Source organism: Pelophylax lessonae (assembly GCF_965119305.1).
Source record: "Pelophylax lessonae genome assembly, chromosome: 2".
Classification (NCBI taxonomy): domain Eukaryota; kingdom Metazoa; phylum Chordata; class Amphibia; order Anura; family Ranidae; genus Pelophylax; species Pelophylax lessonae.
In genome coordinates, this window is record NC_138769.1 from 697,008,517 (window position 1) to 697,026,249 (window position 17,733).

At 43.4% G+C, this 17,733-nt stretch overlaps 1 protein-coding gene across 9 annotated transcripts in view; it reads left to right on the forward strand.

Annotated features, from left to right (window-relative positions):
- The window catches only part of PICALM (phosphatidylinositol binding clathrin assembly protein), a 227,370-nt gene that overhangs the window by 130,462 nt on the left and 79,175 nt on the right, over nucleotides 1-17,733 (forward strand). For 4 of the 9 annotated variants that reach the window (XM_082246083.1, XM_082246081.1, XM_082246082.1 and 1 more), the window contains exons 13-14: nucleotides 4,948-5,094; nucleotides 9,870-9,947. The exons of 3 other annotated variants lie outside the window; for them this stretch is intronic. In XM_082246083.1, coding sequence (XP_082102209.1) covers nucleotides 4,948-5,094; nucleotides 9,870-9,947 — 225 coding nt within the window. The remainder of the gene's footprint in view (nucleotides 1-4,947; nucleotides 5,095-9,869; nucleotides 9,948-17,733) is intronic. 2 more of the 9 variants (XM_082246085.1, XM_082246089.1) reach the window with 1 other exon arrangement.

Here is a 17,733-nt window from a genome sequence, read left to right on the forward strand (position 1 = left end):
CCACGTTCCTTGGACAGAACGCTTTCAGGGGTTTTTATTCAAACCTATTTACAATACCCAGGAAAGAGGGCAAAGTGCGTCCAATTCTGGACTTAAGGGCACTCAATTCTTTTGTCTACATAAGAAGATTCAGAATGGAGTCCATTCGCACAGTAGCAGCCTTTCTGCATCCAGGGGATGTCCTAGCGTCCATAGACATCTAGGACGCATATCTTCACATTCCCATTTTCGCAGGACATCAGCGGTTTCTACGTTTTTCCGTAGAAGAGAACCACTATCAGTTTGTGGCGTTACCTCTCGGTCTCGCCACGGCTCCGCGGGTCTTCACGAAGGTGTTGGCCCCAATGTTGGCACTTCTGCGCCAAAGAGGCATATCGATTCTAGGTTACCTAGACGATCTTCTGCTTCATGCAGAGTCTCCTCAGACCTTGCTACAAAACATAGAAATTACTATGATTTCTTTACAGGAATTCGGGTGGCTGGTGAACCAGCAAAAGTCATTTCTGGTTCCCACCCAGAGGCTCGAATATCTGGGTCTAATTCTAGACACAGTCAGGACAAGAGTTTTTTCTTCCGGTAGGGAAACTCCGAAAGATTCAATCAGCAGTCCACCAACAGCTGGTCTTCCCTTCGGAATTGCATGAGGGGTCTGGGGTTGATGGTGGCTTCCTTCGAAGCAGTCCCATTTGCCCAGTCCCATACCCGAATTCTTCAGCAAGAGATTCCTCTCAGATGGAATCGGAATCCGGAATCCCTGGACAATCAGATCCGATTGAGCAAACAGACCAGAGAGTCTCTGGTCTGGTGGCTTCGGTCTCCGATGCTCAGCCAGGGAAATTCATTTCTGCCAATATATTGGACGACAGTGACCACGGATGCCAGTCTATCCGGATGGGGAGGAATTCTCGGTCAGTTATCTGTCCAGGGACTTTGGTCCCCGGAAGAATCCAGGTTACCGATAAATGTATTGGAACTGAGAGCGATCAGACTTTGTCTGATTCACTGGACCGAGCAGCTCCAGGGCAGCCCGGTTCGGATCCAGTCGGACAACGCCACGGCCGTGGCTTATGTCAATCACCAGGGGGGCACCAAGAGTGTCCGAGCAGCCAAAGAAGTGGCTTGCATTCTTCGCTGGGCGGAACGATTTGTTCCAGCAATCTCTGCGGTGTTCATTCCGGGGGTGGAGAATTGGCAGGCAGATTATCTCAGCCGTCAGACTCTGGATCAGGGGGAATGGTCCCTCCATCCAGACGTTTTCCACCAGTTGTGCCTACGATGGGGCACCCCGGATATGGATCTGTTGGCATCTCGATTCAACAGGAAAGTTCAGAGATTCGTGGCTCGCTCCCGCGATCCTCTAGCAGAAACCGCAGACGCACTGATCGCCCCGTGGGGGCAATACCAGCTAATGTATGCCTTCCCTCCTCTTGGGTTACTGCCAAGACTTCTTCGCAAGATAGAGGAGGAAGGAATTCCAGTAATCCTGGCAGCTCCGGACTGGCCTCGTCGAGCTTGTTACGCCGACTTGGTCAGACTGATGGCGGACGTCCCGTGGAGACTTCCTCTCAGGGAGGATCTACTGTCTCAGGGACCGATCTTCCATCCTGCTTTACGATCGCTGGTTTTAAACGGCCTGGTTATTGAGACCCAGGTGCTGAAGGACAAGGGATTGTCAGCTTCAGTTATTCCTACTCTAGTTAAAACAAGGAAAGCGACTTCCAGAAAGATTATCATCGTACATGGAAGTCTTATATTGTGTGATGTGAATCCCTTGGGTTCCATCTACATCTTTATTCGGTAGTCCGAATATTGGCTTTCTGCAACAGGGAGTTGAGCAGAAGCTGGCCTTGAGTGTTATCAAGGGTCTGGTTTCAGCATTTGCTATCTTCTTTCAGAAGCTTTTGTCTACTCATTCCTTGGTGCGGAATTTCATCCAGGGGGTGCGACACCTGGCTCTGCCAGTGCACGCGCCGTTACCATCCTGGGATCTTAATTTGGTGCTGTCGGTTCTTCAGACACCTCCCTTTGAAAATATCAGGGAGATTCCCTTGCCTACTTTATCCCAGAAGGTGGTCTTCTTGGTGGCTATCACTTCTGCACGCAGGGCGTCAGAACTGGCTGCATTATACTGTTGTTCCCCAGATCTGGTGGTTCATAGGGATAAGGTTGTTCTTCATCCGAATCCATCCTTCCTTCTAAGGTGGTTTCAAAGTTTCATTGAATAAGGACAGTGTATTGTCCTTCCTATGTCCTTAGCCCAATCATCCTCGAGAATTTGCATGGCATTCCTTGGATGTAGTTCGGGCGATCAGGATATACTTGAATACTACGGATTCAATTTGTAAGACGGATTCACTGTTTGTGATCACGGATGGCCCTAAGAAGGGGTTGCCTGTTCTGCTGCGACCATCTTTAGATGGATCAGACAGACGGTGGTATAGGCTTATTTTATCTAAGGGTCGGGATCCCCCGTTCCCTGTTAAGGCGCATTCTACTCGGGCGCTTAGAGTTTCCTGGACCTTCCGCCATCAGGCGTCAGTGGTTCAGGTTTTCAAGGCGACTGTTTAGTAGTTGGTTCATACCTTTACAATATTGTATAAGGTTTATGTGATGGCATCGTCAGATGCCTCTTCTGGCTGCAAGGTTCCTGCAGGCCACTGTTTGAGGAGACTGTTGGTCTACCTCGAGGATTTGTGGGGTAGGTCTCATCTGTTTACTCGATGAGTCCTTTGATACTTCTGGTTGGCTCCGGTTGGGCCTTCTAGATTGGATTTTGATTCTGTCAATCCCACCCCTCATTTTGTGGCACTGCTTCTGGATGTCCCAGCTCTTGAGAATCAAGAAGACTACGTCTGTCAATGAGCGATAGAGAAAAATGGATTTTTGTAAGATCTTACCGTAAAATCCTTTTCTCTTAAGCTCATTGACAGACGTAGTACCCGCCCCTCTATCATTGAGTTGGGTTGGGTTAAATTCTCTGTACTGCTTTAAAACAGAACTGATTCCCTGTTGCAGAGAGAGGGAGGATATACCCTCAGGGACTGCCCCTAAGGTGGAGCCAGAACGTTTTGTCTTTCTGCCTAGTCCTACTCCTGCGGAGACAACATAACCCAGCTCTTGAGAATCAAGAAGACTACGTCTGTCAATGAGCTTAAGAGAAAAGGATTTTACGGTAAGATCTTACAAAAATCCATTTTTTTATATAAAAGGCATTAATATGTGTGCATTTTAAAGTCCTTTACGCATTTTCTCAATCAATATCCACTTTTGTTTCTTGTTTTCTTTTTTTTTTTTTTTTAGAGGAACAATAGATTTGGAGGAGACGGAGAGCAATAAAATGCACTTTGAGTTAGTGTTCCTAAGCCCAGGAACCTGCATTCACTATATCTGGTCTCCCACAGTACACACAACATGGAAATGCAGTTATTTTAGTAAATATAAACTGCTAAATACCTTTTCTCATCAGCAGTGTATAGGAGTCATGTGACTTCTATCGGTGTCTGGTTAAAGCTTGTAGCAGGAGTTTTCTTCTGTCCTATAAGGATGCAGGGCCCCTGGCCCTCTGTCAAGGCAGCGCTGATTGGCCCTGTGCCGATCACATGCACCCTACCATGATGAAAAAAAAAAAAAAAACTCTCTAGCAATGCATACCAAAATGAGCATATGCAGAATGCCCCCAAGGCTCTGTACTATCAGGAAATGGATTGGGGGACAGTAAAAAGGGAGGATCAGAGAAGACCAAATCAAACAGCCTTTTTACTCAATGTGCAGGATTAACCCCTTAGGTTCCACAGTGAGTAGAACAAGCATGCTTTACTGCATATACAGACTGATTTTACTATTGTGGGTTTAGTAACACTTTAAGAATCCATACTTGAATACCATTTTTTTAAAGGGTTACTAAACCCACAACAGTAAAATGGGTCTATAGATGCAGAATAGCATGCTTGTTATACTAACTGTAACTTAAGTGATTATTCCTCTGCATTTTGTAAAAAAGGCTGTGTGATCCTTTATGCACAGATCCTCCCCCCCTCCTGCAAGTTCACTCTGGACTAGTCTAGATAAGCGCAGGAAGTGTAGTTCAGCTGCACATGCTCTGTTTAGTCTCTATAGCTCAGAGAACACTTACTGGTTTGAGCTGAGCTATTGAAGTCACATGGTATTAACATCACACATGTGGGCGTGTATACAGATCCTAAATGACAGCCCAGTCCCTCTTTCCTCCTCCTCCATGCCCAATACCTAAAAAATAACAGTGGGTGGGATGTCACATCTTGGATTTTTTTTTTTCTTGAGAGGGTACATGTGATCAGTACATGGCCAATCGGCACTGTCCTGACATGTTCAGACAGAGAATTAAGGGTCTTGGAGCCTGATAGGACAATCATGGGAGAAATGAAAACTCCTCCTACAAGCTATCGGCACTCAATGATACAAGTCACAAGATTGCTCTAGTTGCTATATACAGCTGATGAGAAAAGATATTTATCAGTTTATATTTACTAAAATAATTGCATTTCTATGTTCTATGTACTGTAGGAGACCAGATATAGTGAATGTAGGATCTGGGTTTAGTAACAATTTAAGCTAGATTTTAATGTCACTTTAAATATAAAGATCACAGTTTACAAACTTTGAAGACCTATAGGAAAAGCAACGCATCGCCCTCAAGGTGCTTCCATGCATTGTGAACCTTACTCTAAGCTGTTTCACAGCAGGGTCCAAAGCACATAAGCGGTTTATCTCTGTCTTCGATCTTGCTCTTTTTGAATCTCTGTAATGCTTCTTTGTAGCTGTGTTTCTCATCTATCTTCCTTTGTGTGTGGTGATTAACTCTGTTCACTGAATTGTCCTGTAGATGCAATTAGCCTGTATGTCTTTTTCTAACCAACTGTATTGTGTGTGCTCTTCTCTCTCTGCTGTCCTGTCCATGGGGGAGTGCAGATCCATTCTCTTCTGAAGCTGGTGATGAGACCATCTCAAACCTTAATCCTTTCCTCAGTAAACCTAGTGATGGTGCCCACCTACCTGGTATAAGCACTGACACTGCCAGCTTCACAGCTAAGACTCCTAACCATGACATATTTATTGGTAAAGTACTTTTTCAGTAAAATGTACATCTACCCATATGGATTTTAGACTGTTCCCTTATATTCCTTATGACGCAGTGTGGTGTGACCCTTAGGGGGCATTCTGTCAAAGTGGAGGTGTTAACCTGTAGCAGCCAGTTAGATTTCAGCTGTCTGTGTTCCCTCCTTGAGCTCCGTTGAAGTCTTTTAAAATTGATTGGTCACCTTGGCAGCACCTGTCTTAAGTACTATAATTAAAAATTAGATCTTCCTTACACTTGTACCTCTTTCCACTTTGTTGTTTTCCTTTTAGTTTTGTGATTTTTGTCAAGTCATAAGTCATTGTGTAATGTTGGTGAAATTGTATTTGTGTGGCTTTAGGCCTTAGAACACATTTGTATGTTTGTTATAGTGCGCCTGTAATTTTGTTGCAAGCAGTAAGCCACAAAGGAGGGAGGTAGTAATAAGAGGTCCTGTCCTCCGTCCTTGCATCATGGCCCTTTTTTGTTTTAGAAGAATTATCTTAAAATCCTTTCTAAGGACATGGTTGACGTAATTTTAAAAAATGCTAATTGCGTGCTTATTAATGCCAGCATTTGTCTCTGGTGCTTTTAAAACACTTTTCTGACACAGTTGTAGGGTAAAGTGCTAATCTGGTTAGTCAATGAAATTATAAAGAGTAGTCTCTGGCATGACCTAAATTTATTACCAAACCTCTTTCTAGATGGTTTTTCTCTTTCGGCCATCAACGGAAACAGAGCTCCATAAATCATAACTACTGGGTTATATTGCCTCCTCCAGGAGTAGGACTAGGTAGAACAAAAACACCTGGCTACCCCCATGGGCTGTTCTCAGCTTGGTATATAACCCCACTCTCTGCTCTAGGTAATCAGTTTTATTCTGTCTAGCCAGGAGTAAGGACCTAGGCTTCTGGCTGGGATCTTTGGTCCTAGCAATTTTCTCCTTCCTTGCATCTTTTTTGTATTTCTCTTGGGAGATCTACAATCAACTGAAGGGAATGGGCGACGGGATAATCTAGATCCAGTGGTTCCCCCCCCCCCTCCCCTCCCCAGCCCAGCCAGCGAGCGCGTGCAGACCGCAGCTACGTGCTAGGTCAGCCGTGACATAGCCTCACAGAGGGGAGTCCCAGTAGGGTTGCCACCTCGTACCTTTTAATCCAGGACATGTATATTAATTGCATAGGTTCTGAGGCTAATATAATGCACTTAAGTGCGCAGCCGAGTCTCCCCTAAAGTGTGTCCTACCTGGGGAGGGGGGCAAGGTTTTGTGCCTGGATTTGGATACAGCTCCTTTGCTGTCCAAACTTTGTTTCAGCAGTGGTGATTAGGCGGGTGCTGTGGTTTAAGAATTGGCCCACAGACCAAGCCTCTAAGAAAGCGCTCATTGATCTGCCCTTTCTAGGCGATCGCCTTTTTGGGGCTACCCTGGATGACATCATTAAAGGTATCACGGGGTGGGGGGGGGTCGCAGACGGGGACCCCCCCTCATCCCATAGAAAATGTTGTGCTTCTGGGACGGAGAATAAGGGAAATGGATCTTTTAAATCTTCCATGGGAGGTTCCAAGCAAACTTGGTCTGGTAAACCTAGAGCCAGCTTCTCTGGACCAGCAGACAACAAGACCCCTTCAGCATGAAGGTCTGTCCTCACCCATTATTGGGGTGTAGGGACATCTTGGCTGTTTTCCTGCCCTGTGGACCTTTTTTATGAAATGTTTCTTGTGGGGGTACCCAGAAAGGGGGCTAAAGTTTGTTCTTCAGATTTTTTAGGTCCTGAGTTATGCAGATTTAAATCCTGCAAAGGTTCAGGTGATGTCTGAACTACCGAAGGTCCCCCATATCCCTGTCCAGGGAATTGATTTATCAGGTCTAATTTTAATTCTGACCAGGGTGGTCCTTCCTCTGGAAAAATTTCAGGAACCACAGGTCGTAATTCACCAGTTGCTGTCACAAAGATTGTTTTCTCTCCCGTTTTGCATACAGGTTCGGAGTCTGGTGTTATCCACCTTAAAGACAGTTCTGTTTGCACAGTCCTACATGCAGCTCCTTTAGCCGGTTCGGATCCACAGGAGGATACCGAGGTTCGTGACAAGATCACAGGTTCCTCAGGCAGGCATCCAAGGGCCACGGTAAGGTCAGTATCATCCTCGGCTCAGGCTGCTTCCACAATTCCTATAAGGAATCAAGGGCGAGGATCTTCCAATCAGTCTGGTGGCCATAAACGTCCTTTGGGGGCTTCCTCTCAGAGAAGACCAGTTGTCCCAAGGGCTGATCTACCATCCAGCTTTACAGTCGCTGGTTTTAATCGCTTAGCTATTGAAAGCCAGGTACTGAGGGATAGAGGTCTGTCTGGATCAGTGATCCCTACTATGGTGAAGGCGAAGTCTTCTTCCAGCAAGATATACCATCATACATGGAAAGCATACATTTCTTCAACAGGGCGTTGATCAGAAGTTGGCCTTGAGTACCATAAAAGGCCAGATATCTGCCCTTGTAATCTTCTTTCAGTGACCCCTAGCCACTCACTCTTTAGCTCGTACCTTCATTCAGGGGGTTCGAAATGTGGCTTCAACTGTACGGTCTCTTTTGCTGCCTTTGGATTTAAATTTATTACTTTTGGTTCTCCAGAAACCTCCATTTGAGAATATTCTGGAGATTCCCTTGGCTATGTTATCCCAGAAGGTGACATTCTTGGTTGCTATTACCTTGGGCCGCAGGTTATCGGAATGCACGGAATTATCCTGTTGCAGTCCCTATTTGGTGGTCCATAGGGATAAAGTGGTTCTTCGTTCCTGTCCATCATTCCTGCCCAAAGTTGTCTCTGACTTCCATTTGAATGAGGACATGGGTGTTGCCTTCCTTGCGTCCCAAGCCGGCTTATCCTAAGGCACTTGCTTTGCATACCTTGGATGTGGTTTGTGCAATTCGGGTTTATCTGGCAGCTACTGAGTCCTCTTCAGGAGTCGGAATCGCTTTTCATGGTTTCGGACGGACCAAGAAAAGGGTGTGCTGCTTCTTCAGCTACCATCTGCAGATGTATCAGACAAACGATGACTCAGGCCTATTCCATGAAAGGTCAGGTTCCACCTTTCCCTGTCACAGTGCATTTTACTCGAGCACTGAGTACTTCTTGGGTCTTTCTGTCAGGCTTCAATATCGCAAGTTTGCAAGGCAGCCACTTGGTCGTCAGTGCACACTTTCATAAAGTTGTATAAGGTAGATACTTTGGCATCTGTGGACGCTTCTTTTGGCTGTAGAGTTTTTTTTTTTTTTTTTCCCAGACGGGGCTCCTGTGTCCTGGGTAAGGGCACTTATGTTTAGCCTTGGGTTATTTTCCCCACCCCTCATTTTCCTTTTGGCACTGCTTTTGGAAGTCCCAGTAGTTATGATTTATGGGGCACTGTGTCCGTTGATGAAAGAAAGAGAAAATGGGATTTTTGTACTTATCGTAAAATCCATTTCTGAGTTCGACAGACACAGCACCCACCCCTCTATGGAGTTCTGATACTTTGAATACTGCTTGCTACTAAACTGATTACCTAGATCAGAGAGGGGGTTATATACCAGCTGAGGAGGACCGATGGGCATAGCCAGGTGTGTTTTTTTTTTTTCTTTCTGCTTAGTCCTACTCCTGGAGGAGGCAATATAACCCAGTAGTTATGATTTATGGAGCGCTGTGCCCGTCGAGTAACTCAGAGAAATGGCTTTTACGGTAAGGACATAAATCCCATTCCCCCCCAAAGTTTTCCTTTTGATGTCCATTTCCCATTTTTTTCCCCCTCTTATTTTCTTTCTCTAGCAAGTAGAGGTGCACCTAATGGAAATTTTGGTGCCGTAACCGAAAATGTAGGATGCACTTGGCCGGAAAACAAAAACCCGAAAATGACAGTTTTTAAAAATGATTTATATTTTTATATATAATGTTGTTGGACACACTGGTCAGTTTCGCTTCCGTTGTGGTGTTAATCTTGCTTGCTGCATTTTTGGTCAGTTAAAAAATAAAAAATGTCACCTCCCCGTGGAAATGCATTGAAAACGCACCAAGAACGCATCAATAATGCACCTGTTATGCTTTTTTTAAAATGCTGTCTTTGGATCACGTGACCTATAAAAACAAACCATAAGCACGGTGAAATTGCAGTAAAATCGCATGCGTTTTTCGGTGTCATTATCGGCAAGATGCCGATTAAGTTTGGGTGCATCTCTACTAGCAAAAAAATAGTTTATTACTCGACAGGCTTGTAAAATGATTTCAGGAGCAGCTCCTCAGGGGAGGGAGGACAACCCTGGGTGAGTTCCTATTGATTTGGATACACCCACTAAACTACATCTCCCAAGAGCCCTTTCCCTACAGTGTGTTGACTGACTCTAAAGGCAGAATTCTTTTGTTGAAAAATGATTTATTTGTATAGATGTGGAAAGGGATAGGGAGATCTAGGGACAGGTTTAGCTGGGCACAGGACCGAGGGGATGAAGGTTGGCTGAATTATGTAGTGCAGCAAAAGAGAACTTGCCAAGGGCTACCAATGCTGCTTGGGATTTTATTGCAGCAATGGCAACATTAAGTCCACAGAAGGAAGTTAGGAACTCATTTGATTTCTGGAGCTCAACATGTATTTTTCTGCTTTGAGAGAAAACCTTGAGGAATGTGCATGTATTGCAGCAAAGTACAATATCAACCTCCCCTACCCTCCTCCTTCACAGCATTATCTGCACAATATTAGGTGTTCTGTACTGTCCTGTATCTAACTGTTTTCCCATTCTCACCTGAATTAACAGATTCTTTCTGCGGGCCTCAAGTCTATCCTAATGCTTCCCACTTCCACACTGAACCTTCGGTAGCTGGCCTATATGGAGGTAGGTGTTGTGAGCATGGGAGATGGGTGTTGTAGTACATGCTGGCTTTTCAATGTTCATTTCAGTTACAGATAATGTAGGAAGCCCCTTTTGGGCTAATGCAGGAATTATGAGTATGTATTAAATGTGTTTAAGTGGTTCTAAAGGCAAGATGTTTTTATCTTAAAGTGATTTGTAAACCCTTATACAAAGTGAAATGACGGGCCTCAGGTGATACACAGAGATTAAACAAATCCCCCAGCGTGAGTTGTACCTGTTTATCTGCAGCATTTTCCCCCAACATCCATTCAAAGTGCTGAAATATAAAGCTGGTCTGAAAGTTCAAAAAAAGGGGCAGGGAGCTGAAGTTATACTCTGCAGAGTTCAGTGAGAAAAGCTGGTTGGAGGGAGGAGACCGCACACACACCACCCAGGAACAGAGCTGAGGTTGTCAATCAGCTGCAGTTCCTTCGACTGTCACCATTTTTCTCTTGGTGTCTGGAAAACTTCAGTGATTTAATGCTGATTTATATAATAAAAATAAAGCTGTGCTATATGATACACGTAATAAAACAGATACCCCAAAAAATTATAGCAAATGAGCGATCAGGCTAATGAATTATTAATCGTGCAAAAAATATTCATGCAAATAATATAACAAATGAGCTGTCAAGCTAATAATCAAATAAACGTGCAAACAGATATGACTCCAAAATGTAAATAAATTGAATTAAACGGAGTCCATAAATAGTCCAACATTGTGTAGATCGGTGCACAGAGACAGAATCCTCCACCGCTAAATGAGTAATTAATCCTTCCACCGTAATGAGGTGCAAAAATCATGCTATTGCTCTTACCAAATAAAGGCTGTATTCAGGCATATAAGGCTCAGAGATATACAACCAGGACCCTTGGCAACTCCACTTCAGACCAGCAGGATAGTAGACACCGCAACATAGAGAGCCCGGACAATCCAGCAATGATCATGAAAAAATAATAGCTGCCATGGTGAAGTATGTATAGGCAAACATTTATTGTAAACGGTAAAACACTCACATGTAAAAAGAACAAACATCGCTTGTAATCAGAAGGATACGAGGAACACAGCCACCCGACTTCCGGGTATCACGTGGTGATATCAGCACGCCTTCCCGATGCGTTTCGTCATTGATGGCGTCTTCCTGGGGACACATATGTAGAAGAATACCACACGTTTATTCTAATTATGTACAAAGCTGTTCACACTACAATGGACAAAACGTTACAATGATATACAGTGTCTCACAAAAGTGAGTACATCCTTCACATTTTTGTAAATATTTTATATCTTTTCATGTGACAACACTGAAGAAATGACACTCTGCTACAATGTAAAGTAGTGAGTGTACAGCTTGTATAACAGTGTAAATTTGCTGTCCCCTCAAAATAACTCAACACATAGCCATTAATGTCTAAACCACTGGCAACAAAAGTGAGTACACCGCTAAGTGAAAATGTCCAAATTGGGCCCAAAGTGTAAATTTTTTGCTGCCACCATTATTATCCAGCACTGCCTTAACCCTCTTGGGCATGGAGTCCATCAGAGTTTCACAGGTTGCCGCTGGAGTCCTCTTCCATGACGACATCAAGGAGCTGGTGGATGTTAGATCAGACGCTGAGCACGTGCACTCAACTTCTTTGGTCGACCAAGGCGAGGCCTGTTCTGAGTGGAACTGGTCCCTGTTAAACCGCTGTATGGTCTTGGCAACCATGCTGCAGCTCAGTTTCAGGCAATCATCTTATAGCCTAGGCCATCTTTATGTAGAGCAACAAATCTTTTTTCTTTCAGATCCTCAGAGTTCTTTGCCATGAGGTGCCATGTAGAACTTCCAGTGACCAGTATAAGCGAGTGAGAGGGATAACACCAAATTTAACACACCTGCTCCCCATTCACACCTGAGACCTTGTAACATTAACGAGTCACATGACTCCGGGGAGGAAAAATGGCTAATTGGGCCCAATTTGGACATTTTTACTTAGAGGTGTACTCACTTTTGTTGCCAGAGGTTTAGACATTAATGGCTGTGTGTTGAGTTATTTTGAGGGGACAGCAAATTTACACTGTTATACAAGCTGTACACTCACTACTTTACATTGTAGCAAAGTGTAATTTCTTCAGTGTTGTCACATGAAAAGATGTAATAAAATATTTACAAAAATGTTAGGGGTGTACTCACTTTAGTGAGCTTCTGTATGTAGCGTGAAAGTGCAGCACTAAACAATAAAACCAGTAGATATAAATATATCCAGACAATGCATATCTTATAAAGTGCAAATGTGCCAATGGTAAAAATAGTGGTAAGGTAAGAGTCCATGTTCTAACTGTGAAAGTCCACGAAGAAAAAAAAAGGCTTCTGATGTAAACCGTGATAAGAATTAATCATACCACCATCTGTGCTTCAGTCACCAATATGTGACAGTCCACCACCCAAAGGGGATATTCTGCTTACCAGAGAATGTGAACTCGGAGAACGCTTGAATGGAACCAAAGAAGATGATTAGAAGGCAGCTCTGAAAGTCTCCAATCAGCTTCACGAAAGGACCGCCTTTCACAAGGTTGTATCATACAATGCGTTGGACTATAAGGATAAAAGAAGCCTCCACATAGTGTAAAACTGTAACTTTGGGTTTTATTTAAAAGTTAAAACCACATCACATCCAAGGTACAAGCACCTTTAACAAAATCCAACATGGAATAATGGAATGCAATGGCTTGAATAGCGAGAAAACCTGACCTGTTTCGTCCTCAGACATCATCTAGGCTGAAAGCAGAGGAAAGAAGCAGCGGACAGAAATAACACTTAGTGCTCTTAATTGAGAGAAGTACACACTATAGAGAGATAAGCTTTGTTTATATTTCATATCTGAGGTTTACAACCACTTTGCATTCTGATAACTGCAATACCTTCAAAACCAAGCAAAGCGAAAGCATAATTAAAGCCTCTCAAAAGCTGCAGGTGCTTCAAGTGAGCTTTGTCATAGACTTCTATGGAGGCTTTGAAGACTCATTGAAGCACTATTAAAGCGACATGGGGTAAAATTTTTGAAGCAAAGCAAAAGCAAGGTGTAAACAAGACTGAAAGCTAACCATTTTATTTAGTGACAGGTGCTTTGACTGGCAATTAGAGAGCTTTAAAGCATGTCCAAAGCCATGTTTTAAAGCAAGTTTAAATGAGCCCTAAAACTTAGCAGTAGAAGTGTTCTTTAAGAGCGCATTTACACTTTCTTCGGCTTCAAAACACATTAAAGCTCCTACCACTTCAACCAGCTTTTTTGGTGGTGTTTCCATGATGCTTCAAGCAAGCTTTGTCACAGAATTCTATGGAGGCTTTAAAGACGCTTTCAAGCACCTCTAAATCAACTTGGGGTATCATTTTTGAAGCTAAGCCAAAGCAAGGTGTAAACAAGACAGTAAGGGCTAGTTTACACTAGCTTCAAAGCAAGGCTTCAGACATGCTTTGTTAAAGTTCTCTGAATGCTAGTCAAATTCCCTTTCACTAAATAAAATGGTTAGTTTACAGTCCTGTTTACACCTTTCTTTTGCTTTGCTTCAAAAATGATACCCCATGTCGCTTTAGTGATACTTCAAAGCATCCTTAAAGCCTCAGTAAAAGTCTTATGACAAAGCTTGCTTGAAGCATCATCAAAGATTTGTGTTTGATGCTTCGGTGGTGCTTCATGAAAGCTTTTTCATAGACTTTTATGGGGGCTTTGAAGCACCACTAAAGGGCACATGGTATAATTTTTGAAGCAAAAGCAAGGTGTAAACAGGACTGTAAGCTAACCATTTTTTTTAGTGACCGGAGCTTTGACTTGCATTCAGAGAGCTTTACCAAAGCATGTCTGAAGCTATATTTTGAAGCAAGTGTAAACTAGCCAATAACTAAAGGCAAAACCTTTTTAGTTATGGTTAGAGTGAAGAGGGATTAGAACACCTGTCATATTTATTCCTTTCCGTGCCCCCGTTAGGGAGATTTACACTGTCTTGTTTGCCATTATGATTGAAAGTAAAAAGACCCCAAATTTTGGATTATCCCCAGAAAAGTAATTGAGCGGAAATCCTGCAATGGTGACCTGGGGGGTCCTCGGGAATTCATTTGCAGTGATTTTCTCTCAATTCTTGTTTTGGTTATTGGACAGGAAGTGAAGGAAATTTTTTCAATAGGACACAGATGGCAAAAAATAAAAACCTCACAGGGATTATTACCCCTACCTTACTTTATCCAAAATGACAGTATTTTAAAACTTCACAGCATTTAACACACTGGGTCCCCTAGACAGCTTAGTGTATTTTAGGGAGAAGGTGAATCTATCCTTAAACACATTAAGGTCAACAAAATGAATATTCCCTAGTAAACTATTATTATTTTTGCCTAACTACTTAATTTTGAAATTGCCAAGCAGCCTGTTCCTGCTCTCTCAGTGCTTTTTTTGAACTTCCAGTTGGGGAGCACAAGCACATTATTTCAAAAGGGACAGTGCAGTCTCAAGCAGCCATCCATTCGTTTGGAGGCGGGTAGAGCGTTTGAGTGTTTTACCATTTTAGGTTTTGGTGCTGTGTTTTTGTATAAACTTGCAGAGTAGGGAGACAGTGCTCTAGTCCTGGCCAGGAGCATGCAGCAAGGGTGTCTCCACAGGACACTGAGGCTCTGAGGAAGAGGCTAACCCTCGAAACGCGTTAGCCACTACTAACTCAAGGGATAACTTACCCTCGGATCATACTACTGAGGACTGCGTTCCTTACATGATATGCTTTTAACCAAGAAACTCGTTTGTGAGTATTTTTAATCTTCTTATTTTTAATAAACCAACCAAAGGATAATGCACTAGGCCTGTGCGCCCCTGTGTTTGTTTGTTGTTTACAGTATTTCCAGACTTCCCTGGTCGTGTAAAGGGCAGCAAGGCCGCAGCATTTTTTCCTGGGTTGTCGCATCCACAGCTCCAGAAACAGTGGAAAGACCTTAATGAGGTGGACTAGAAGCTACACCTCTCTGAGCGCAGGGAACTGGTGCTTTGCACCTTAAAACTTGTTTAGCAAGGGTGTCTCCACAGGACCCTGCTAAAGACCGGAGCCACATTAAGACAGGAAATGTTATGCAGCAATCAGGGCACCAGCTTAACCTGTAACAAACGTTAGGATCGGAAGAGGCTGCATGTAACGGATCAACCAGCACCCCGATCAGGTACCTCCGTTGACAGATGCTCCAAGCACTCCACCAGACACCGTAACTACTTCAGACCCCACAAACCGCAGCTTGGTTAGGGTCTCGTCGTCTCCTACCCCCCCTGGACCTACAACAAGGCTCCAGGTTCCCGTGGCTGAACCTCTTTCCCCAAAGAGTGCAGCAGAACAAGCTCTTACAGGAGCTTAGTGATTACCCAAGGGAGTATGGAAGACCATAGCAATCCCTTTCAGCATATTCCCCCAATAAGAGACAGGACTCTATATTGAGGGTGAACTAACTCTAGAAGAACTTTATTGAACAAGAAACAGACTTGTATACAGTTTTCACCCACAAGGTTACCGCCCAGGTGGACCTTGTTGAAGACTGGACGTGGCATTCACAATCCAATAGGAACAGAGTTTTACACTCTCATAATATGTACACAATCCCTCCCCTCTGATTACAGTAGCATATACAGATGAAAGTGTATACAGGAACAAAACTAATTATCTAGCCATCTGGACAGAACAATGTGAGGCCATTAACATTTAACAATGGAACAGGCAGGTAAACTTTAACACAATACACATTCCCTCCCAATACACAAACAATAGGAAAGTCTGCGAATGACAGTCTGTGTCTCTCTCACAGCCAAGCATGGAATACACTGTGTAAGGTGGTATTAAATCTTCATATTTTTGTATGAAGATTTTGCTGACAAATATTGAAGCAATACAAACAATTACTTATCTGTATTTCACTCTTTAAATCAGCTGCTGATATTGTTTACAACAGTTGCATGCACTGTATATACTTTTAGCTTCCATATTCATTTAGGCTTTGTGAGCGAAGCAAAGCAGTCAGAGGATTTGGGTTTACATTCTATTTGGAACTGGTGCACTATTCTTAGGCTCTGTTCACACCATGGCAGTTTGAGATTGTGGGCCGAATTGCCACGATTCTGCCCGTGATCCCGAACCACCGCAAAACGCGGGTTACATTTGTGATCCCCATAACTTTCATTGTCACCCTATAAAATGGCCCGGTGGACCGGATTTTGCCCTGCAGGCCTTGTGTTTGACACTTGTGCTCTAAGCAGACTTAATATTGTAAGTACTTAAGTGAATGTAAAATATATTTAGAGCATTCTGTGTTTGGTTTGATGACGGTGTCTTTGTCCAGGTTGCTCTATAAGATAATTACAACCTTAACTTCCATCTTCCAGTGTGTGAGTTTGTGGTGGCTTTAAAGTAATAGAAATAATTGGCACGTCTTAAGAGAGCAACGCTAACTTGCTTCGAAGACTATCCTATGTATCCCCAAGCAAAAGGCATTGAAGCTTAACTGCAGTTTAGAAGAGCAAAATCCATGGTGAATTATTCAGCATACGGAATGAGACACGAGGTTTTCAGGAGAGCTTTACCCCCCTTTGTCAGCAGCATCTTATAAAGGAGGAATAGCTCTCCTTAAACGTTGTGCCTCATTTTGTATGCGGAGTCGAGCACTGGGGATTTTTTTCCTGAACTGCTATAAGCCTCTCACTGCCTTTTACTTTGCAGCTGTGCAGATAATTCTCCCATGAGAAGCATTTAATCTATAAGGCCTGTTGGCTTGGCAATACTTATGTTGCCTTTCACACTTAAGTTCGCAAAGAGTAACTTTAGTGGTTTCAAAGTTTAAAGTAGTATTAAGGCCTCTGTGGTTTTTAGTTTTAACTCTTTGAGTACAATGAAATCAACATTCCCCAGTAAATCATTTGTTAAAATTCATACCCTGGCACTTGCAGTTTACAGGTTTCAGTGCTGCTGGTCCCTTTTGTCTTAATGCTTCTCTGATTTTCCACTCTTCACAGAAAAGTTAGTGGACAGTGCAGTCTCCAGTTAGTCTGTTAGCTTGGAAAAGGGAAGGAAAGGAGAAGCGGGGGGGGGGGGGGGGTGTTCTGCCATCCTAGGCTATGGGGCTGTGTGTTTCTGTTGATGCATACAATGTAGAGAGAGAGAGAGAGACAACACTAGTCCATACATGCACGGGTGGCTCCATAGAATGCATAGAAAAAGGATCCATCTTGGTACAAGAAACCTGGGCCTGCGGTTATGGCACCAGCTTAAACTTTAACATGGGCAACGATTAAAAACCTAATTCAGTAATAAATGTAACTATTCAGTAAGTGACTAAGGGCCAGTTCACACTGCCCTCACGCTAAACTGCAGCGATTTAGTGTGTGGGCAGCATTCTTTTCCAGCTGCGTAGAGCCAGCGGTATGGGGGCGTTTGATCACATCACACTTTTTTTTTTTGTATGAACTTTATTAAATTAGTACATATACTGAGGCAGGTCAGCATGTGCCTGCTCCTGGTTGAAAATGTTGCTGTTAAAATAATTTTCATTGTAACAGCAAAAAAGAAAAAAATCCCTGATCCACCTGTCTGTTACATTAAAAATATGCCGATCTGTCCCTTAATCAGAGCATCTCCCGGCGTTTAAGTTACTCCTTGGCTCTCTCTCCTCCCTGGCTGACGTCGGGGAGTGTTCGGCCCCACCCGCTATAGCTGTCAGCCGGGCAGAAGAGAGAGCTGAGTAGTGATGTGAGCGTCAGGAGATGT